The 26256-nt window shown below is 31.4% G+C and overlaps 1 protein-coding gene across 3 annotated transcripts in view; it reads right to left on the reverse strand.

Annotated features, from left to right (window-relative positions):
• Positions 1-16167: 16167 nt before the first annotated feature.
• LOC124365961 (glutamate receptor 1-like) overlaps positions 16168-26256 on the reverse strand; it is a 371078-nt gene continuing 360989 nt past the window's right edge. For all 3 annotated transcript variants that reach the window (XM_046822115.1, XM_046822114.1, XM_046822120.1), the window contains 6 exons: positions 25826-26024; positions 24695-24939; positions 23922-24030; positions 21343-21480; positions 19365-19436; positions 16168-18935 (listed from right to left, as the gene is read on the reverse strand). In XM_046822115.1, the coding sequence (XP_046678071.1) occupies positions 18840-18935; positions 19365-19436; positions 21343-21480; positions 23922-24030; positions 24695-24939; positions 25826-26024 (859 nt within the window). In that variant the 3' untranslated portion in view covers positions 16168-18839. The remainder of the gene's footprint in view (positions 18936-19364; positions 19437-21342; positions 21481-23921; positions 24031-24694; positions 24940-25825; positions 26025-26256) is intronic.

The following is a 26256-nucleotide window of genomic DNA, read 5'->3' on the forward strand; positions in this document are numbered from 1 at the left end:
TTGTGTTGGCTTTTTTTCGATGTCGTTTTTGTGTCTTTACATGGTCCACGTAAGCCTAATAACTAAGAAATCTAATTTTATCATTTAACGTTGAAAAAGAACAAATGACTGTTCTAACATTGGCGTTTGATAACACTCATTCACACGGTTTGAGACAAGACATTAACAGAATTAATTATATTCAATTATCGAAACCATATAAAAGTGTATCAGTTTCTGTTAAAACTTCACCGTTTAAAAAGTTTTTACATTTACAGTTAAAATAACAGGGTACTATAAAGTTTCTTTGTAATTTGCTATTTTTATAAAGTAGGCTGGAATTCTTGGCCTATACATAATCTTCAAACATGTGGTACTTAACATGTGTCACAATATACTTTAACAGGTAGAATATAGTACAGTAAAAGTAAAGTTAAGGACTTACACCCACATAAATACACACTTTTAGGCCGTTATAAATCAAAGAAATTACGTCTTTTGTATTTTATTTGAATAAATGCGTTTCTGATTGCCTATACAACAAAATAATATTGTACACTCGATGAAAGGATGTTATATTTTTTATAGGAACGAACAACAGTTTACCACTTGCCCAACACACAGCACTTTCCTCGTGGTTCCAGCATAGTTTATTTACTCAGTTAACGTGAATAAATGGATTTGACCACTAACGTTCCTCTCTACCATTCAATTCGATTTAGTCCGTGGATTTCCCAGAGAGTTAATTAATTCTCGCTTTCAAAGCAAATTTAACAATAACTAATTCTAGTCTGTATTATATGTTGTATTTTACGCTTTCATGCCATTGTTTTGTGTATATTTTTATATCAGTTGCTTATAATTTAAAACTAGTACATTATAATGAACTTCATTATTAGTCTTTGTATTACATTTCTATTAATTTGGTCTACAAAAAACCTATTAGTAATAGACATTAAGAAATGTATTTCTAAAAATGTAATTTACACTTTACAAAACATGTATTTTCTCCATGATACTATATAATATTTAGTGTAATTTGAAGAACAATCATTTATATTTAAAAGTATACATCGAAGTGTTTAAAATGATAAATCAACTACTTATAAAAATGCTGAATGAATTTTAGAGAATGAAACGTCTGCCAGCTATCTTCTAAGCTCCACTATCAGTAATACATTTTTTTGTTACTTCAATTAAACCATTTCATTTATTTTATTTTTAAAGTGGCTTACACCAGTGCAGGTGCTATTATGGTTATTTAAACCTCACTGCATAGGCTGTATTGTTTGCGTAACGCTTTCGTGATAGGTAACATTACTCACGAAAGGCATTTAGAAGTTTGGTTGATCGTGTGCAAGAACCTGGAAGTGTGCATTGTGATCACAACAAAGGTAAGAAAATTGCCTGTTAGAAGCGAAAAGTCCGCTGATGTTTTAGCGGCTGCTCTACAAAACACACAGGATTGGACTAAAAAGTAGTGGCCTACTCTCGGCTGAGTCACATGACGATTTGGAGAAGCCTTCATGAACAAAATATACACCTCTGCAAAGTATCTTTCAATCAAGAGATTAGCCAAGCAGATCATCAACGTATAAAATGTTTATTGGCCGTAAAAGATATGGAATGAAGACCTTGACTTTTCTAATTATGTCTTCTGGTATCATGAGGCGCCATTTAGAAGTGACGGGGAGTAATAGCATAACCTTCGTTATTGATCCCACGAGAATCCACACTGAATACGTCCAGAAGACAATTAAATAAAGTTATTGGACGTTACTCACGTGGTGTGGCATAATAAACATAATAATTGGCTCACACATCTTTTATGGGAATTTACTTTGAGATTTGTATAGTTATATCGTTAACAATATCTTGCTTAATCTATTGATGGGTTTTCAAAACAAAGTTAGAAAAGAATTTGGCTGAAGCGAAATGGTGCCCCTTTACATTATGCTATCGTAGTCCTGAATACACTTAATCAACAGTTTCCTCATAAATGGATAGGACGTGATGAACGGTAGATGATTCCGTCTCCTCTCCAGATATTTGGGAGTTTGAAATGTTGTATGTAATAAGACCAACTACAATAGAGAATGCAATGAAATTATAAGAAATCAGGTAGCTTCCATTCCTCTGGAAATAAATCCTGCATTCAGCAGACCACTTCTGTTGTGTAGGTATGCATGTTCATATTTTTTATTGCAATATTTAAAAATGTTTCAATATAAATAATATTTAAGTATGAGTATTTTCTGTAATTTAAATCTTATATTTATTTTTAATGTAGGTAGGTTCTCAGCTTTTTAGTGTTACATTCTTATGTTAATGTGGTTTTTAATAAAGTAACTACATAAATTATAATAGGTTATCTGTTGCATTTTAACTCCTTATCACAATTAGTAGTATTTGTAGTATAATAACACACAGCAAGATAATTTTAGAATGAGGTATCTGATGCCTCTCAATATTTCCCATCTAACGGAATTAAGTGCCAGGCTACGCATCACACAATATTTTCTACATCACACAAGGTATGGCACTGAATTTGGGTTTATTTTTAAATAATAATACAGTGTTTCCAATTTCATGCACTCTGAAAGGATCTTGAAAACAATAAGAGATGCAGCAAAGATTAAATGGACAAATTAGTGCGGAAAAACAAGACCAATAAATTAATGTTATCAAATTACACACTCATCAAATAAATGTGGTTGCATCGTACACTCACTGCGCTCAAAAAACGTTTTTAGTCAAAATGTTAAAACTTTCACTGCACTCTTATTAGTACCTACATATATTTTATGAAGTTTGCATGACATTTCTTCTAGTTTTCAAAATATTATAATTAAACATTTTTTTAAGACCAGCAGGAAGGATGTGTAGGGTTCTAGTATTTCTAATGCAACGACCCCCTATTTCCAAAATTAAAAGAAAACAACTTTTTACTGGTTTAAAAAATACCATATTTGGTATACTTTACTCGTGGGTTTCGTCAAACAGTCCATAAAGACCCCTATTTGTATGGTTTTTTAAGGGTACTTTATTCTACTGATCAGATAGTTAATACTCATGCTGATATTACATTACACCAGTGTTGAAATCTGCTAATTAGTGAAACACAGAAAATATCTAACAAGGGCAGTCTAAAAATGGGTGTTACTCTCATTTTTATGACTGATTAACTATATAGCTTGAGTTTCATGCTGTACGATATATTTTAATTTTATGAAAATTATGTATCACCATATAAAAACGATACTCTGCGCGTATAAACCTCTACTGGTGATTTATTTCCTAAAAAAATCGAATGGTGTCAAGTATTTTGAACGTACAGTTTTGAGGACTTTTCAGTTTTTTGTCTAAGTTTAATTAGGTTCTTTAATTAGTTTTAAACTTCGACTTTTACTTCTTATAAAATTACGAATTATGGTAAAAATTTAAACAAACGTGCTATTTGGCTAATTAATTACTCATTTGTAGACTAACCTTGTCCGATAAAACCTCATTGACATGTGTTTTGATCATTTAATTGCTGAAACTAAGAACTCTTAGGCTAAGTGTTTCCATACGAATATGTATCAAGTAGTAATTGATCAATTTAACTTATATAGGTGACAAAACATCAATCTGGTAGGGTTACAAATTGTTTTTAATGTCGCCAAAATATTCCAGAATAACCTTTACGAGTTAACAACTCATCCCTCTGGTAGGTTATCAATCAACCTGTGTAAACCTGTCAAAACATCAAGCCTCCCTGCCATCACCTGTCAGCACTTATAATGGTAGTGTCAGCGACATTCCTGTAGGACCTCATGTTACTGGTTTTATCTTTGCATGACTTTTATTACTGGATTTATATTATTTATCTAAAGACAGTTTTATACCGATTTTGATTTCAAGCAACGGTTCTCGTATTACTGTAAGATTTGTATTTAAGGTAAATTATAAATATAAATACAGAGTGAGTTTTATGTCCTGGCACACCTGGATATAATTTAAACGGCCCAAGATATCTATGTGAAAAAGGATCCCAAATTGCTTATTTCCTTACCGGTGAATGAGTGGACTCCTGGTTTTATAATTATATTTTGTATTAAATTTCACCTTATATTATATCATACTTATACAGAGTGAGTTTTATGTCCTGGCACACCTGGATATGATTTAAACGGCCCAAGATATCTATGTGAAACCTTGACCCTACCTATTATAACATATTTTTTTTAATGATTCAAATTGTTAAAAATTTTCCCCCCTTTTCTAAACAGATTTCATGACAAATTTACAATTGAGTAAAGGGGGGGTAAAGGGGGGCAACTAAACATTTTCAAATACAAACCCCTATCATGTGACCCCTCATTTTAAAGGGAATAAAAAAAGAAATCCAATAATGCAAACTAGAGGTCTCTGCGTTTATTTTAACAGATTTCATGACAAATTTACAATTGAGTAAAGGGGGGCAACTAAACATTTTCAAATACAAACCCCTATCATGTGACCCCTCATTTTAAAGGGAATAAAAAAAATAAATCCAATAATCCACACTAGAGGTTTCTACGTTTATTTTAACAGATTTTATGTCAAATTTACAATAATAAAATCAGTAACTGTCTCGTCCTGTTTATCGTAACATGAGTCAACACTAACGCAAATTCTAAAAACAGTTACCTGTTTTAATGTAGCAGGTGTTCAAACTGTTCACCTTCGGCTGTTTGACAGTGTGCTAGACGTGTGTAAAAAGGGGTCACATGATAGGGGTTTGTATTTGAAAATGTTTAGTTGCCCCCCTTTACCCCCCCTTTACTCAATTGTAAATTTGTCATGAAATCTGTTTAGAAAAGGGGGGAAAATTTTTAACAACTTGAATCATTAAAAAAATATGTTATAATAGGTAGGGTCAAGGTTTCACATAGATATCTTGGGCCGTTTAAATCATATCCAGGTGTGCCAGGACATAAAACTCACTCTGTATAAGTATGATATAATATAAGGTGAAATTTAATACAAAATATAATTATAAAACCAGGAGTTCACTCATTCACCGGTAAGGAAATAAGCAATTTGGGATCCTTTTTCGGATACTGTCAGTAGGAATTGTGCTCTAAGCTATAGAAATATTGAAAATTTACCGTTCAGACAAATATGATAGAAGTGTATGCGATAACCGGTAGTTTATCTATAAAGAGATCCAATTTCAAATGAATAGATAAATTCAATTCTATCTTCTATAGATTAGTATGTTTTGGAGATAACCTGCGGACAATTAGCTTTAACTAACGCAGGGCCAGGTTCCATGGAGGGACGTACCCTAGCACAGTGGTTCCCAACAGGTGGTCCGCGAATCCCCAGGACTATGTCTTAGGGGTCCGCAAGATGTTTCTGAGAAATTAAAATATTTTATATTTAACTTCACTTTCAGCAGTCATTATTGTATTAGTTTTTTTTGTAGGTTTAACAGGTTTCTCATTATTACAGTCAACTAGCACTAGCTCAATCTAGCGGCAATGTTAGGTACTAGATCTATTAAGTCTTATTATTCAATTTCCAATAGAGATCGTGCGTGCTGCATGTTTGGCATTTTTGTCAACGATTGTCGGCCACGACAGTGTACAGGCGAGTTTTATCAAGTGACGATGAATCATTGGTTAAAAAGTGGATTGTTAAAACGTGATAGACCTATTGACGAAGAGGATGAGGAGTTATTTGATGTGCATGTTCAATTGGATACGTCATTGTCTGGTGAACATAATCCTTCTACATCTAAAAGTGTCTGTATGCCTACTGTGAAAATAAAAAAAAACACCAGTGATTATTTGAAGACTGGTTTCAGAGTGAGTTTTATGTTCTGGCACACCTGGATATAATTTAAACGGCCCGAGATATCTATGTTAAACCTTGACCCTACCTATTATAACATTTTTTTTTAATTTTTCAAGTTGTTGAAAATTTTGCCCCCCTTTTCTAAAGGCGGGTAAAGGGGGGCAACTAAACATTTTCAAATACAAACCCCTATCATGTGACCCCTCATTTTAAAGGGAATAAAAAATAAATCCAATAATGCAAACTAGAGGTCTCTACGTTTATTTTAACAGATTTTATGACAAATTTACAATAATAAAATCAGTAAATGTCTTGTCCTGTTTATCGTAACATGAGTCAACACTAACGCAAATTCTAAAAACAGTTACCTGTTTTAATGTAGCACGTGTTTTAATGTAACTGTTCACCTTCGGCTGTTTGACAGTGTGCTAGACGTATGTAAAAACTTGAGGCAGCATTCAATCATTAACTGTCTTGTCCTGTTTATCGTAACATGAGTCAACATGCTTTGGAATTTCCCTTGTTCTTATCTTACCGGTTGCAACAATCTACTGTTGACTTTCTCTTTATTACTCACTTGCATTTCATCAGCTGATTGGTTAAGTTGCTATAAACAACATAATTTTAAGGTTATTTTTCTGACAAAAATATAAAAGAACAGTTTCTATCAAAGCAAATGGGTAGGCTAGGTGCTCACTGACAAATGTAACTCAGATTATTATGCGTGTAATCTGCCATTTAAGTTTAACAATTTGAGGGGTCCGTGTCAGTAAAGTGAGGGGTCCTTAAACCATTTTTGTTAGGAACCACTGCCCTAGCATGTTAATCTTTTTGTCTGTATTAAAACGAAGCATTATAAAAAATCAATAATTTTATTTATTGTTCTCGAAATATGCTGTTAAAGACTGACTCACATAGAGACTAACAGAAGAGAAACTTCTTCAGGCTCCTTGGTGATAGGAAAATATGGTAAATGTAACGTCTCAAGGTCAATCTCTTCTAGAAAACGCCTGCAGAATGTTAATTTTCTACCAAATGTCATGAACGGTATGTAAAGCAATAGGACTGGATCTTGTAGAAATACAGCATCTTGAAAGATTTCAAGTCTATATCACATTTTATTCAGTTCTAGAACTTTTAAGAAACTAACATACAGATTGAAGAAGAATTTTTACAGCCCTATTAGTATTAGGAGTGTACGGTATAAGTTAAATCTATAGCTGTATCCATTTCTGAAACACCACCTGCTGAAAGTCAGACTTCGCTAAACTCAGCCAGAAAGATATAAAGATCATGCACCAACATTGGACTCAATTTAGGCCTGTAGTTCAAATAGATTAAAAAAATATTGTTGAACACACAGACAGGCGGATGTGAAAAGTTTCCATCTCCGTTAATAATAGGCTTCACTAATGCTTATCCAATAACTGTACTACCATGTTGTATTTCGTACAGGAAAAGGCAGAATAAAATAATTTCCTAACGTCATTTCTAATACAAAAAAGTAACACGTGTAATATCCTTTTATACTCGAAATATATCTCAAAATCCTCCACTACATATTTCATTTTGATGTTTATTAAATACAATTATAAGAGACTGAACCAAGCAACTTTATGTTAGATATCCATTATTTTAGAGAGATAAGATGTGGACTTATACTGATAGATAACTCAGTGCTCTCGTTTACGCTCCTTAATTGCAAAAGTTTTATCCTTCCTCTTACCTACCAACTGACACTGCATTAATAGCCTCCAACAGAATTTCTGTTTCATCTGTTCGGTATTATAGATTTATAAAATATTACTAATACATTTTCTAAAACCACTGTGTCAGGTGTAGGGGATGTAAGGTTCCCTGGAATTTGGATTTCAAATAAAGTACTCTTCCGCAAAACACAGTTCTTAAAATGTTATGGAACATTTCATTAAGGATTCAAATTGCATATTGAATATCACTGCTTCCTATTAATTTAGATGCACATTATAAATTTTATCTTTGGATGTTCATTGCAAAATGTGGAATTATGAAAGGTAAGATTTTATTTTAATCTTTATTTTTTAAGCAAAGTTGCGTGAGGAGTACGACAATAATGAAGAAGCAACAAAAACTGAAAACCTTTTTTCTGAACCCTATTTCACAACAACGCCGTAAAATTAGTGAGGTTACAAGAACCCTTGTTAAATCATGGAAGTAAAAGTTACTCGTTTCATAAATTTTAGTATGAAAATAATAATTATACAAGAACATAAGGAGGGAGATATCCCAATGTAATAATACAACTTCATGTTCGTTTTTTGCAGCTTTTATATCAAAACACATACACACAAATATATATATATATATATATTTATATATATATATATACATATATATGTATATATATATATATATATATATATATATATATATATATATGAAAATTAATGTTAATAATAGTGTTATAACTGAATATATAAAATAATTTTTACTTTCCAAAATAAATATTTTGTGTCAGCCCTTTAAAATATTTTTTAAGGAATAACAAAAGAAACAATATTATCAAACTTTTATCAGACAATAATTCAATAATTATTACTTTCATGTGTATTTATTACAAATACAACCGTACCACATCTATACAGGTCAATAAAAACATTCGAGATTCGCTACTTTATTTAAATATGTAGTACGTGGGAGGCTGTTGGACGATTAAAGTTCTGTCAAGGTGGCAGCTCTACAGCAATGCTACGATTATGTAATTTTTACTGGTTTCTTCACAAATGCTTATTTTCTTCAAAAATTGTTTTTACAATTAATAATAATAATAATAATATAATAATAGCACATTAAATTGTTTTGTTAAATAAATAAGCATGAGTTTTGATCAAAAATGTATGTAAACAATACGGTTACAAAGAGAACCTAAAATATTACAATATTCAAAATAAACATTAACCAACCGTATGCACAAACCCTAAACAGTTTTTTAAATAAAATTCTTATTAAAATGTTTAAATGTAGAATGATTTCTTTGAATATAGTAGATTAGGTGATTTATATTTATTATATTTGAAATTTTTAAGAAAACAGTAACTGTACTGAGAGAAATCTAGTAGGCGGAGAGTTGTCTGCTGCTACGGCAGAGTAATCATACTTTACTGTAACCGTAACTTTTCACTTTCACCTCTATAAGAGTACCTAAGGGCGGTAAGCTTTCCTGAAAACTTTGGCGTCATACGAAAGTGAAATATTTTTATCCTCTCAAAGTAAGGAATTTTTCAATAATATTATATGATACTTAAATTTACTAATATTTTTGGTAAGATAATCGTTTATTAATTTCAAGCTGAAAAATTATATTCTGAGCGTTAAAATCACTCAAGGAGCTAACAAAATTCATCTTTTATCTGTCAATCCTCGAGATATCTTGAGAACGGACCCATCTGACAGATTTGAAATTTGGCACAAAGCTTAATTTCTGTGTGATGAACACTAAATTCAATTATGGTGCAACTCATTCCTTGAGATTTGGCTGTACTTTGCCAAAATGTTTTACATTTATGTAACAGATAACCGTGATAGCAAAGCTTAGTAGGATTTTTTTTAAATATAATCAATAGAGTCACATGCTATGTTAAAATCAAACATGACACAAGCGCAATTGTTCGACCTGGACTATCCGCAGGATATATCGATAAAGATTTCATTTACCACACATTTTACTAAGAGACTTTGCACAATATAACGCTATTTTGTATTTTTACTCACCACTTCTTGTTTTTAAATTCTTGAATTGTTAGCAGAACATTCAAGAAGGAGATAGTTAAGTTTAACTACTCAGTTAGGTATCTTACATTAGTTACTTCCACAATTGGATTGTTTTTTGCCTCATCATTTAATTTTGTATTAATCATATTTTTTATTGTTTGCATTAATTTTATTTTAAATTAATTAAAATAGTATTATAAAACCATATAACTGTAAATTTCTCAAATAGTGGATCAGGTTAATTAATGAAAGAGATTGCAGGATAAATGGCTCAATGGTGTTTGAAAAAATTATATATGAATAAATAAATACTAATGTAGAAATGTTATTTTGGTATTTTCTTGTAGACATAAATCAAAGAATAACTCCATAAGCATTTTAAGAATTATAATCATGTGTTAAAATATAACTATCATAAGGAAATTATTTAATTTAAGTCCGTACGTAAAAAAGATATTGTATATACGACTATGTCATGTTGACTCGATTAAAGCTAAATCCAATACAAAAAATAAACATTTAAAGATTACGACACTATATTTATACAATGTTAATTATTATAACAACAATATTTACATAGCACATAAATACTAAATTCATTTATCTATTGGTTTTAAATAAAAATATTTGTCTATTATAACAAAGTTCTGTATTGTTAATTGACATTTAACATGCAAGCTTCATGTCTAAAAAATACTATACGCAATAATGTTAACGATCATATTTTAAAAATATAAATTTTAATCGACTGTATTTTGTAATCAAAGAACAAAATTAATATTTATTTATCTATCTAAAAATTCCCAAAAATGCACTTTTAAAATTGTTTATGAACTTTTGAAGGAATTATTAATAAATACAATTTTTTGTACACCATACATTTTCTCTTATTGTAAATGTTGTTTATAACAGAACTACCCTATAAAGAAACTATTAAATACATGCTTTTTGGAATGATAAAAAAATTATTACGTTAGTAACACTTTATATAATTATTTTACATTCAGAAAATATATTTACCAATTTTGTATCTAATGTCATTAGATCTTTCCTTTCACTGGAAGCTAAGTAACAATAATTTACAATATTTAATGTTTAATAGTATTATTGTGAAAATTTAATTTTTTTGTAAACCTCTGGCTCTTTTTTCATGTATATCCAAACAATATTCTTTATTTTTTAGCTCCAGCTTTAAGCTAGCTGCAAAGTGGGTAAAAGTATTTTTAAACCAGTAGGGAGGACATTCAAAAATATATTTACAGAAAAATTGGTATGATAAATTGCTACTTGGTTTAGTGGCCACATACCTTAATGAATATCTGACAAAATTGTGAAGCCTGAAACGTCATATGGAGTTTGTTAGATTACAAACAGCACAAGGATAAGGCTGGATCACTGGAATCTAGGTGACGTCATGGATGTGATCCGACAGCAGCAGGTGTCAACGTTGGCTGATTACACTTTCACCAATCTTCATTGTCAATGGAAACAAGTAATTAACTTTCGAACTCGCCAGGCCTAAAGTCAATAAAAGGTTCAGAAAAGCTCATGGTCTAAAATTAGATATGTCTTAAAATGTTAGAATCTGCAATAACTTTTTTTATGACCTATTTAATCAGATATGACTTGAACCTTCTACTTGATGATTGGGTCGCACCTTACTGTGGTTGATAGTAAAAACATACTTAATAGTACAATTCTTTATTGAAATTGAGAACCGTAAATATTTCTGAGCAGAAAAAAATATTCTAGTACAGGGTGGCGCATATGTCTGTTTCCCCATAAATTGGGATATTTTGTTTCGATATGTTGGTAACAATGTTAAGTTGGCAGCAACATGGAGTAAGTTCTTTGTTGTCTGTTCCAGTGGCTTGTGTACAGTTACTCTTTAAATCTGTTACTTGTTTGTGTGTGTTTTAAAAATTTTTACAACCCAACAACGAGTTTACATCCTTCAGTCGTGGTGGAAGCATTAATAAAAATGCTGCTATAATAATTGAAGAATTCTTCAATAAATAAATATCCAGAAAATATCCTATATTTATACATATTCTTCTTTATCTATATAAATATAGTGGTCAATATTCAGGTGTCGCGATACCCACTCGACAGTATATGCGGAAGTTAAATAAGAAATTTGAAAACACAGGAAGCGTTTTAAATGAAGTGTGGTCGTCCACGATACATTTGCAACGAAGAAAACCTGCAGATAAGATAGTTCCTCAATTTTTAGTAGCCAGTCCCGGTAAATCGACTCGTAAGGCATCTGCTGAAATATAAATATCAAGAAGAAGTGTGCAAAGAATGTTAAGGCAATTAAAATTTAAGCCATACTGTCCATCTTGACTCCAAGAGCTTCACGAGGATGTTTCCGATAGGTGATTGGAATTCTGTGAGCCAATAATTATTCACTCATAGGCTGATCCAACTTTCTTAAGGTCAATTTTATGGTGTGATGAGGCATGTTTCAAACTAAATGGACGCGTTAATTGGCGTAACTGCGTGTACTGGTCGGATGTACACCTCATAACCCAAGCAGAACTCAATATGCCTGGTGTTATGGTATGGGGAAGTATTTCGAGTACTGCACTAATTGGTCCTTATTTTCTTCAAGGAAATGTAAACTCAGGAAGTTATTTACGGTTGATGCAAGAAGTAGTAGTTCATGTGCTCAGAAACAATCCTATTTTAATATTCCTTCGCTCAACTGGCAACAAGATGGTACCCCAGTATATTTCGGTGTCCAAGTTCGAGATTTAAAAAATAACACATTTAGTAATGAATGGATTGGTCGTGGTGGTACAATCGATTAACCTGCGCGCTATCCAGACCTGACCCCATGTGATTTTTCACTGTGGAGTATTATAAAGGAGACCGTGTATGCTTAAACTGCAAAATATAGACGAACTCAGAAACAAAATTAGAAATGAACAGTTAATAACGATAAACCTGAATTGCAAAAAATGGTAATTCTTTTCTCAGTCGTTGTTTGAAGTGTGTACGAAATCAAGATGGACCTAAAAGTGTAGAATTTAATATACCTATAACGCCTTACAATTTATCTTCTGGGGAAACTTACATTGCGCCACCGTACGTATAAAATCTCTCTCCCCTTTTCCCCATCACTCTCTCTCTCTCTCTCTCTCTCTCTCTCTCTCTCTCTCTCTCTCTCTCTCTCTCCTCTCTCTCTTTCCGTCCCACCCTGCCTCCCTTTTTCCCTCTCTCCCTCTTTCCCTCTCCCCCTCTCGCAATCATTGTCCCTCTCTCGGGATAAATATCTCCTCTAACATATTAGCCATATAATCGACTCAGTAACTACTACATACATTAATCCAATTCGTGTTGAAACTAACACGGATTTGATTAATATATGTAATAGTTACTCAGTCGATTATATGGCTAATATGTTAGAGGAGATATTTTTATATTTATTTATTTAAATTGTACCAGAAAGAGTTATTCACAAGAAAAGAACGCTATGTCCTTGGATAAATGATGAACTAATGGCACAAAGAGTCATAAGTATAGAAATTATGTAAGAACAAAAAATAATTTAGCCTTGGACTCCTCCGTTATAGATAATCTAGGAGTACAACTAAGAGATCGCTGTGATATGCTAGGAATCAACATTTCACAGTATTCTTAGAGGAACTAAAGTCTGGTAACCAAGGCGGAGGTAAAGAACAGAAGAGTGTGTCAGATCCCACTATATATATATATATATATATATATATATATATATATATATATATATATATATATATATATATATATATATGTATATATATATATATAAATTAATTAAAAAATTATTTTTGCGGTATTAATCATGGGATGGATCTATTTTGATTGAATATTATAGGAATAAGAAAGGACTAGGGGAGTCTCGCGATTCTTTTCTTTTACAAATGTTAATGTACATATGATCTGTTAAGAAATCAATGATATCTCCTCCAGCGCAATAGACAATTATGGAATTCCTTTACAATTTTTAAAATTAGTTTATAACGAAATAAAGGATGTTTTTTAATTCTTCACTCAGTAGTGGTATATATCCGAGTCGGTGGAAGAGAGTTTTGATTTTACCTTAGCCAAAGATCCATAATCCATTGGCATATAAACACTGCAGGTCCATAAGTGTGTAATGTGTTTTAGCAAAAGTATTTGATAAGATAGTTTATAATCAGGTTAGTGCGTATGTTGGCGCAAATAATATTTTATATAAATTCTAATCAGGTTACAGATCCTATTTCAATACTCAGACTGTCCCGTTAAGAGTAACAGATGATATTAGACACACCATAGATCAGAGAAAATTAAACATATTGATGCTCTTGGATTTTATTCGAGCTATTGAATGTATAAACAAAAAGCTCTTATTGCCTGTACTCGAATCTTATAACTTAGGAGTTCTGTTGGAGAATCTTATAACATGACCCTGTTGGGGTGCCTCAGGGGTAAACTATGTATTAACAGAATTGATGAACTTCTAGTATTTTGCAGGACAATGCTCTATGCCGTTTATATGCAAATGTATATTCATTGCCCCTTAGATAACATTGATACGCTGTGAGCCTAATAAATGCAGACCTAGTTATGTTATGTAAGTGGTGCAAAGATAAGGGCTAAGTCTGAACTAGTCTAAGTGCAAACCAATAGTGCTGGGAACATCAAGGATGCTGTCTAATGTGAAATTGAATGTTATTTTTCCCGGTAACAATTAATGGTATGGTGCTTTATTATGAGCAGTCAGTTGTTAATTTAGGTATAGGAATGTGTAGTATACTGGCATGGACAGAGCATGTAAATTACACCCATAGAACAGTTTATCAGAGTTTATATCGACTTAAAAGTCTTTGTCTTTAATGTATATACAAAAAACTTAGTATCCACGCTCATTTTTACTTATTTTATCATGCCAATGCTGTGTATTGTGATATTAATGTTGAATTGTTGCGAACATTGCAAAGGGCACAAAATGCTTTTGTACAAGATATTTTTTAATGTACCAATAAATGCATATTTTAAAGAAGTTTTACTGCTAATTATTGTTTATATTTAATAACTATTGTAGTGTGATTATTAACAAATAATTATTGTTAAGTATTTAATAAAAAAAATAAAATGGATATTTAAGGTACTTTGTAACATTTGATATTATAGACTAGGTCATATGTGAAAATTTTATATTACCACATAATTAAAATTTAGTATGTAGTAATCTTAAAAATTGCTAACATTTCAATTAAACACTTTTTAATAATGTCAAAGATCGTATATTTTTACAAAACATACAAAGGTATAAACATTTTTTATACATTTTATTACACATTCAAAACAAATATAATATGATGGTTTTTCTATAGATTTCATACCTCTTTTCACCCTTATTGTGCCCGTTCTCTTGCGTTATAGGAATTTATATAACCGAATAAGGATTTAAACCTACGCTATCTATAACTCAGATTCAAAGTCCAACACCAAACGCTCGATCAATGGCATTCCCAATGTCCTTACAGTTTGTTAAGAAATAGGAAAATAAGTACAACCACACATGTATACGAAATAACAATATTTTATTTAAAAATTGTTTTATTTTAAAAGATTTTAGTACACAAACAATAAGCAAATCAATAGTCCATTGTCAACAATAAATGAAAGCTTTGAGCTCTGCTCCTGAACAAACATACAGGCATCAAACATGATACAAACAACAGAAAACAATAATTACGTGAGACAACATCAATCACAAACATAACACAGCAAAGTCCAAGCTTTAAAGCCTATCACTGTTAACATAACATCAGATAAAAAAGGCCTCAAAAATTAAAGTAGCAACAATACTCACTAGGAACGTACCAACTGTTTATTTGCAAATAGGTTTAGGACACTACACAAAAAAAGATTAGTACCAATAATGGAAAGTGAGTCGCAGCGTATGACAAGTAAGAAAAATAAGTACACAAACTGGAGCAGAACCTACAGCCTATTCAATTTGTGGGGACTCGGAGGATTTATGTACATCTCAACATTTAGAATTTATTACCTATACACTGATATTGACCATTGCGAAATAAATAAATTTAACATAAGTATGAAGTAATAAATCATTTAAATTACATATTGGTAAATATTTGTATTTAATATACAAATTTAATATTTGAAGTAATATTAGCAAAGAATAATATTAAAAATTCCATTAACATTTTAAACAATAATATAAATCATAATTTTTCAAATTTTTCAGAGTTATTATATTAAACATAGTTAATGTGGACTTGAGACTATCCCTATGAAATGATTTTTACCCGGTATTCTGCATTGTCTATCACTAGAATACAATAATTGTCAGTCGAATGTGTGCAAAAAATAATAAAAATATCAAAATAAAAAAGTCATGTTTAAAAGATATATATAGACATAACAGTAATATATACGCCGGTTCTGGACCACTTTTAGAGACGAACGGAAATTCTATGTAAAATCTCTCGTTTTTTACATAGAATTTCCGTTCGTCTCTAAAAGTGGTCCAGAACCGGCTTATATATATATATATATATATATATATATATATATATATATATATATATATATATATATATATATATATATATATATATATATCTACTCATAACATAAAACATTAAAAACAAACGGTCCCGATTGAAAATTAATTCTCGTAATACAATATTTTTAATTGTAATATTTTAATTACTTTTTTATAAATTCGTTATTGACCTTCTTACGTAATCTAATGTTCAATCTCAATGACGTTTTAATGTCGAAAGCGGTGGAGCAATAATTTTATATTATATTATAAAAAATAACTCGGTGAAACTTTATGTGGATATACATCACATAAATACAACTGTTAATATTTTAAGTGTAGATGATCTGTTATTGATTACGTTTCGAAAATAAATATACGAAACATTAACCTAATATAACGAAGGAGATGGTGGAAACTTAAAGCAGTTGAAATAATAATTAAGAAGGCGGCAGTGGTCATTAGCAGGAATCATGGCGTGAGAGGACATTCACCTTAACCTATCAGAGACGACATTGGGGGGAAGACGAATGTGGGGTGAAGAGATCACTGAATCACTTGAAAAACGTAGCACGTACAATCAACAGCAATGGAGATTTTCAAAAACACACAACAATCTCGGTTAATTGTAGTTTTTACATCATTGACTACAAGATTATTTATACAGTCTACTTTCACAGCGTGTGGCGCGGCATGGCAGCACGCGCCATGACACACACGTAACAATAAATTATATCGAACCTGTACAGTAAAAATGGTTAATTGTTATTTACAAATTCCTCAGTACAAATATATCAGGAGATAAAGTTTTATATTTGTTATACTTGACAGTTAACAGTAAACACTGCAAGTTTCTTTTGTTTATTTTGGCACATATTGTCTTTGACTTTGGCACTAGCTAAAATTATTAACAGTTGGCTTTCTCTTTCGATGATATAGACACTTAAAATGTACACATATTTGGTGAAGAACTTAAATTAAGTACATATTTGTTAAAAATATATTAATAAACTTGATCAGGTAAAAAATTGCTTAATTATTAAATTAAACGTTAATTTACAATGCATGTCAACACATGTACAGTTCTTCAGCTAAAATAAAAATTATTACTTTTCAAATAAAACAAATATTTCTCAAAATACGATTTTCTACATGTATTGGAATACAGTAACTAATTTAAGCCCTGATGAATGTACTTTTTGTGTTCTTGTATATGTACGAACGCATCAACAAGATTGTGGCAAACTCTTACTAACATAATATTCTTTTACGTTTTAAATAATAACAAGAATTAAACAAAAATTAACTAACGTAAACGCTTTCTGAACGTAATGGTAATTATATCATACCTATATAATTCACCTTGTAAATACAAAAGTGTTTTCTTAACAGGATCACATTAAGTAAATATTTTACAAATGACGTCAGTTATTCGTGGCCGTGTGTAAAGCGAACGTCGTGGATAGACGATCGTGTAGAATACACTCACTCCACTAGCACCCCGTCTATTGCACAGTCTTGTATATAATGTACACCAGAACTGATTGCTCTGCAATCTGATTTGTATATACACTAACATTTGGAATATTTGGCACATCGAGTGTTCTTTGTGATGTATCTCATAGAATGATAAATGTGTTCTGTTTGTATACAAATACAACGGAGATTACGTTATTTACACCAGTTTTGTAAGAAACTAAAAAGCTGTATTTAGTTTTGAATAAAATGTAGTTAACATACATCACAAACATAATTCCGCTTAGTATATTTTCTGTAATCAAATTAATTCTGTTTGAACTCTTCTTTTAATCAAGTTCACACTGTCACTTACTGCAATACAGATGGCTTTTTAGGTTGTAGTAAACTTAGTTCCCTTTTCTTAATATGCATTATATTGTAGCTTAAGTAACATCGTTTTTATTTGGATTTAACAGAATGTACGTCATATAGATTTTGAAAGCATAAATATCTTATAAAATTAGTAACAATAATACCTGATTGAATGCCATCACTTAGATATATCTTTTCATACCTTAATCAAATTACTTTTATTTTTAATGGCAGGATATTCATTAGTTCCGATCAGGAAACCCATAACAGTTAAATATGTCGTAGGAAATTTTTTGCGTAGGAATGAAAATTATGCAACGCGTTATGCTTATTTAGAGCACCATCAATAGACATCTGTTTTAACATAAGTAACACCTATCATATTGATTTGCAGTCATTCTAAAAATTTACAAACAACCATTTTCTTTCCTACTTAAAAGGATGAAGCAAATCATGATGATACAATATATTTTATTCTACTCCATAAGTGCTTCAAAAAGTTGATGAATTAACTGCCAATTCTTTTATTTACGTCGAAATAAATGTTCATCAATAATGGTTCAACTTTAGAAGATAAATAGTTCATTACTAAGTTAGTAATTGATAATGAACAATGGATGATAGTTTTATTTCATGTAGAAATGAACTTTGATCACTTAAAAGTGTCACTTTATTACTGGAACTATGTTTATAACAAGAAGCAAACAAATAAGTACAGATACGATTATGTTTCTGAGACATATTGCTTGAAAATCCCGTCCATTATGATGTCATATTAGAAGTTTAATGTCTTTAATAATGTTACGATGTCCGGAAGCTATTGCAGTAAGTGACAAGCGCGTGTGATGTCGCGGCCTAGGCCTACTATTTACAACTGTACACAAGACTGCTGGTGCGCCTAGCGGTATCATCAGACTTGGGTGTGTGTGTTGCTGTGAAGCTGGTCTCCGTCCTGCTGGTTGATCTGGTTGGCCGGAGTGTAGTATTGAAACAGGTTGTCCCTCTTCTGGAAAACAAAATATGTCAACAGCATCCACTTGCATCATTTTCTGTATTTATCTTAATTATAATTTTTATATTTTTGTTAGAACGTTTTATTTGAAATACAAATTTCAAGTGTTGCCGAATACTGGTGCAGATTAGTCAATAATGGACTCGTTGTACTGACAGATTTCAATGCAAAACACATTTCATACTTCGACTAAATAAGTAACATAACATTTTACGATTTAATATTTTGTGAAGTTCAAGGATGCCTATCACAATATTAAAACAAATGTTGCAATACAAATATTTTCGAATTAAAACCTAGAGATACTTTTAAACGTTTTATGTGCTTAAAAGTGAAAGAACTTGAACAATGAGTTTGAAGTTTTGGGCATTCCATAGATAATAGAAAAAAACTCTGTAAATAAATATTTCATGTTATTCTCACCCGTCCGTTGTCGAACTCTCTCCCTCCTATCGTTAGTCTTGCTTTAGCTTTCATGGCGTCTGATAGTGGAATCTGGAAAACAATTCGTGTAAAAAGTTTTAGTCGAAGAAAAGTTTGAATACGTATTAGTTTACGTAAATAAACTAATTCCATGCATAAGTATGTAAGTAAACACGATTTTTCAAGTTTCTTTATAACATTTTCTTGTAATAATCGGTCACTTTTTTAATTCGAAAGATTAATTAGCACGTTAAATTATAATCATTATAGATTTTGTACATCCTAGAATAGAATAGAAATAAATTTAAGAGTATTAGGTTAATTTAATAAAGATGAGTGCCCTGTCATTTCTCGTTTTTAAGGAGTGCCCACTCGGGTTCAGTTGAATAAATCGCTCAGACTTGCTTGTAACGATGAGTGGGCTGTAATGTTTCGAGTTTAATAAATATTTGTGAGTGACTACTCCATTTTCTAGGTGAAAGTAAGTTGAGAGGCTACTCGCACAACCTAGAACACACTCACAGATCAGCAGGTGTGGCCAGTAGCAGAATCACTACAGCCGATAGTATTCTTGGAGTAGTTATCTTTTATAACACCTGAATTGAGTACAAATTGTACAAAGTAACCAGAAATGCACAAGAAAAAGGTTACCGAGATTATCTCTATTTTAAAATCGATTTCGATTTGTAGTGTTTTAGGAAATTAACCGAAATGGATATTGACTGAGTTTACTATCAAGCCTTCTTTATATTGTTTGAATAAAAAATTCTTTAAAATATGATAAAACATAATATTTCCTGAAAGACCCACAGTTTCTTGTGGTTCTGTCAGTAGGAAAAATTAAATTTTGTTTGAAGTTTTGGTGAAAATTATATGTAATAATTTATAGACCAAAGGTGGTACAATCGATTTTAGATGGAACGTCGAATATATTATTTTATGTAAACATATAATTATATAATATTATACTATATGACATGTATACATATATATAATATATGTACATGTATATAAAATACAAACAAAATTTTTGTTATCTCTATTTTTATAAATACTGTTATGTCACTCCATTAGACGTATAACATCAAGGAGCTGTTGTGCCTGTGGTGTTGAAGGGGACAGTTAGGTGAGAATACTGTTCAAACTTGAACGCTCTCCATCACCTCGGATCGTGAAAGCACACTCGCATTTTGTAATTGTACGTGAGTGAGCAGTCGCCTTCTATGTCAAAACTTTATTCAGCCGAAGTTGAGACTAGACTCACATTTGCAAGTGGGCTCCCAGATGTTTTGGAGCACTCTCATGCCTGCCTACTCGGCTTTATTCAACTGACCCATTGTTATATTGCTCAGTAAACATTTCATAAATCATTTATACTTATATAATATATCAACTTATCATATATTTATTCTTAAAAAAAACATTAAATTTTTATATTTCTGAGAATTTTATTTTTATATAAATATAATATTTATTAAATCGTAATTTAAAACATGATTTTTACAAGCTCTGCTTCGTTAACATTGCCAGCATGACAATTTATTGAAATATGAAACTGTCTAATACACCGTGAAAGAGGTAGCCGGATATTTTATTTATTGTATATTTTATTTGCACGCCACTATATATAATTTATATATTGTACAACAAATTGTTCGCAGTGAATCTAACGACTCCTTTGGAACCCTATTAAATATTTTAAGAAAGTTAACGTTATTACTACTATAGGAGATTGTTTTCGAGAAATGGTCGTTTGGATTATCGGTTTTAATTTCTAATGTTATTCGTATACTGAATGTTATACAATAGTAATGTAACAAATTTTCATAACATTTTGCTAGATGTACGGATACTAATACTATGTCAGTAGTAATTTCATCAAATTACTCTTCTAGCCGGCCACTATATCAATAGTACGTATAACGATCACTAAATACTACACTGGGACAATCAACTATAGAAACAAACAGTTTCTTACCTTAGCTCTCGTGGCTTCACTGTGTGACTTGTAGCAGAACTCCATTAGCGCCACACCCATGGCCAATATAAGACCGCCTATCAGGATATAAAATATACCAGCCACGTTACTCAATGAAAGTTCGTTTCTTGATGCATCCTGTGGAAAATACAATCATTATTTATAGGAGGAAATATTAATATAATTATGCGTGAAAGAACTTTGTAGTAACTTAACTAAGGAATTTAAATCTTCTATTATTAGTACATGAAACAGTTTTTGAGCCGAGTGTCTACATGTTTGTATTCAAAAATTCTGTTCTTGCTGCCATCTTATACATCTTTTAGTAGTATGCCTTTAGTTTAAAAAAATAACTATATATGTATGGTTTGTCAATGCCATGTTATTGTGTGTGTTAGTGTTTACTTAGAAGAAGTGGACCACACAAAGAAAGTTAGTCTGGTCTGTAGGTAATGAGCATCATGCTCTCATATTATAACATCTAAATAGGGAAATAGGGAACAAATAAAAGACAAAAGTAAATGTTATGTACTCTGATGGGAAAAAATTTGCTTAAATAATTGATAGTTTTATAATGTCTAGATGCGATAGTAATTCAAAATCCAAGATTACGGTTGCTATAAGCATTGATTTATATTTTACTGTATTCAGGGAACTTAATTTAATTGTTCTTTACTGAAATCTACGGGTTTCCAATTATTATAGTTATAAACATAGAATAAATTGTTATAATTACTGTATTTGCATTGAAATTTCAGTTAAAGTTTTTTACAACAAAGCTTGTTTGTACGTTTTTCCGGACTGAAAATGATATAACGATTATAGATAGAATGCACATTAACGTGTACAGTCTTTAAAACGTCAATTTATCTATTCATATTATTTCACAGCAACATGTATTAAATATCACTACGAAGTTTCAGTATGCAGTACGAAGTTTACACAGCTATCTTGTATAGTGTTTGACTTAGGTGAGCTTTACTTTATGATTAACTTTCAGACAACTTAAACTACATTATGTTATGAAATATGGATAAACATGTAGTGCAGGGGAAAGGAAAGTGTACTGCTAGCTGGAGTTTAAGATATTATATAAAATAAATGTCTTTTATTTTTACATAATTTAAATGTCATCACATATATTTGACTACAAAATGAGGTTAATGTAAATAAAGTACACTTTATGTAGCGCGGAAATCATTGGTTTGAATTTAATAAATATTATTAGGAATGGAGGTGCTACAACTAGTGCGAGGGGTGAGAGTTAATTTGTAATGTGCAGGCACGCAACCATCCAAATACACAGTCTCCAAAAAAGAATGCCGGGATTATGAAAGACAGTTACTTAAAAAATATACGAGATAACTAAACGATTTTAACGTCAAATTAAAGTTGAAATAACTAACTTTTGTTTTCCTTGTAGGGATACGTTGACGTTGACATGCGCAGAACTGCTGCGCGGTGGCAGTCCACTATTGTGAGTGACACGCCTGGTGCCAGTCGCGAATACGAAGTCAAAGAAATCTGACAATATTGCATCAAAACCCAAAAAATATATTGTCCTATAAAGTCTTCAGTTCATACCCAAATCGACAGTCCATAAATGTTATTCATAAAGAACTTTAGACTGGATGCCTACAAAATTCAGTTACGACATCATAATAAATCCGATGATCGCCGTACGTATACAGACTATGCCAGTTTCATGCTTTCTAACATTAATGATAAACCCAATTTTATTTAAAGAGTGCTGTTCTCAGACGAAGCTACATTGCTGTAACCATCTGCCAAGTGTCTCAGTCATAATAGCACCCAGCCACCGCGCAGCTGTTCTGCGCATGCTAAGGTCAACGATTTCTCCCATGCTATTAGGACAAAAACTTAGTTTATTTAAACTTCAAATGTTTAAATCATTTATTTATCTTGAAAAAAGGTTAGGCCGTTGAGGTATAATGGTGGTTCAAAATCCCGGCATTCATTTTCGAAGACCCTATTTAATCTTAAGCCTCGTTAGTTTTGTCGAGGTTGAAAACGAAAATACCAGGGTTGTAATACAATAAGATACAAATTGTAATTATCTTTATAAATTTTACCCAAAAGTTAGTTATATTAGTGACTGTTAATGAACGAGATAAAGATACTGGAAGGCGCCATTACAGGGCAAAAGTCGATCTTTAATTGAATGACGTTGATTTACACTAATTAACGTGTAAAACATTTGGTTTTCAGACTGTAACATTGAAGTAAAAATGTAACAAACGCTCTCGATACTCTCTATGTCAGCCCCCAACAAAACTAGTGTTGCTAACGATCGATTTCTTTCTTAGAATAAATAAGGTAGCCTTTCGGCTCCAGGAGTAAAATATATATTTACTGATTCCTAGACTAAATAGATGTATATAAATATACTTGAGTATTACTACAAGTGAACTAAATTAGATATTAAACCGTAACCTTTCGTTTAAACCATGAAGACATTTTTTCCGATTATGAAACCGTTGTAAATGGTATATTCATGGGGCAAATTGATCTAATAAGTTTTCTTTTTATTGTTAAACGTGTTAATCTTATATCCTGACCTGTTTGTTATCGTGGCGACACTCAGTTCTGTCATACCACCACCTGTTGAGTAGCTTCGTCAGTTCGCCGTTCTCTATGAGTGACAGCACCGCAAGATTGACCACCTCCCTACAAAAACATATTCTTTACAAACTAGAAAGTAGATTGTACTGTTATACTCCGATTATATAGTATTACAATATTGTAAGAGAACATTACAATATTGTAGAAAGAGACATTTGTTTTTGTCATAATAAACAAGCAACAGCTATTTGTGATACTTAAGGTGGTGAAGAATAATTTTTTTTTCGCTAAGTTATAACAGAGATGTGAAAAATCAGCAGGCTCACAATTCAAGTATTATCATTGCGCTAATCTCAAATTTGATTATTGTATTAGTAGAAGTAAATGCAAAAAAAACAGCTGGTTTTTATGTGTAAACTTGATATTGATACTATGTTAGGTTAAAAATAATTAACTGAAAAATATTTTTAAAGTGTATAAATTGTTAAAATTGTATTCCATATATTATAATAACATATTTTACATTGTAATTCGTTTCAATCCTCCCTCTGTATGTTTAATTCACTATCTAAGTCATTTTACACATTTAAGTCTTATATTACACTAACCCGTATTGAGAAGAAAATATGTAATAACCCCTAAAGCGTGTAAATACACTAAAAAATTTTGTAAGAACAATGAGCTATTTGAATTTAAATTCTCATAGATGTAACATTTTTATAATTCTATATTTCACATGCGAGGTTAACATCCATGAGCACGAACTGACCTCAGAGGAGATCCAAGGGGGGTGGCCACTCCAAAACCTTTGGAGTCGAAGTTCCTTCCCACTTTCATCGTGTCGCACGGCTCTCGCTCGTTCGTGTAATCATTCTTCGGTGACTCTATAAGCAGCGCGTACTTGCCCTTGGAAGTACGAACACGCTGTATTCCCTCGTCATAGGTTCGCACAAATACATGTTTCCGTGAGTTCATAAACTCCCACATCTTGCTGTAGAGCGTTATCTGAGACCGCTGAAAACAAAAAATCCATGTACTGCAGGTGAAGCTGAAAATATGCAGAAAGATTTGATATATTGTACCTTAACAACTTTCAGTGGTGAGTATTATATAAATTTATAGATTAAATAATTACTAAGTACATGTTTAGGGCGATAATGGTTTACCTAGTTAATTATGGTTCCAACCAATTGAAACTTTTAACAGTGTTAGTCTTTGTATCTTATATTATTAACCTTTCATTTATTGGTATCTACAGCTAAATAAATAATAAATTATATAAGTGTTATTTATATCCATCTATTAGACACTCTTTAAACATTAAGCAACTATATTTTATATATGTTTTATTACTGCATGTTTACTTTACTTATTGCTAATGAAAATGAAACACCATTTCCATTATCATTATTTACTGTAGAAATGTAACAAAGCAATCCACTCTAACCTAATTTCATTTGGTCAGTTATTTTCTTATCACTATCTTACTTTTGTTAGTGCCAGAAGAATAAATGTAAAAATACCAGTAATAATGACACAGTTCATACATATTGGGGAATAATAAAACAAATAGTTATTTCTTGACTTTCTTCCTGGAATTGTTATGATAATGAGTACCTAAATTAAGTTTATTGAAGTATAGACTGAAAATCATCATTGGTGTGACGTGAATAGAAAATATGTATTGGAAAAAAGAATTTAGAAATATTAATCTTTGTACATTAAATAATTTAATTTTTGGTGGAAGAAGACGTGTTCTACAAATAATAGGTGTCAAGAGTGTCAAGCTAAAAAATTCTCACTAAATGAAGATAAAAATATAGGAAGTTTAGAATATACTGGTAGTTAAATAGTATTATCCAATTTTATTCATTAATTGATCAGGAGTAAAAATACTAACCCTGAAGAAGTCCCATGTAGAGCCGTGATACAGAGTACCATATTGAACCTCGGTCTGCGATGCCAGGTCTTCTGGAGAGTTGATGGGAGCCACCATCCGTTCCACCGTGAGGAAGGCGGCCAGGTTGGCGGTGTAAGAGGAGATCAGGATCAGCGTGAAGAACCACCACACACTGCCGACTATCCTGCCGGATATCGATCTGGAAATGTACAGCATGTGAATTATAATAATTATGTCAATGATAAATCGTTAGGTAGCCAAAAAAACAAATTTAACGTTTTATTGAAAAAATAGTGGACAAATCCTAGTTCATATTTTCGCAAAACGATTATTATCCACGATAATAAGTGAGCTTCATAAATAAATTGTTTTAAAAACTAAGAGTAAGATCATCAATACTAATGCCTTGCCAGTGGATACAGTAGTTGTAG

This window comes from Homalodisca vitripennis, chromosome 1, assembly GCF_021130785.1.
Source record: "Homalodisca vitripennis isolate AUS2020 chromosome 1, UT_GWSS_2.1, whole genome shotgun sequence".
NCBI classification, from domain to species: Eukaryota; Metazoa; Arthropoda; class Insecta; order Hemiptera; family Cicadellidae; genus Homalodisca; species Homalodisca vitripennis.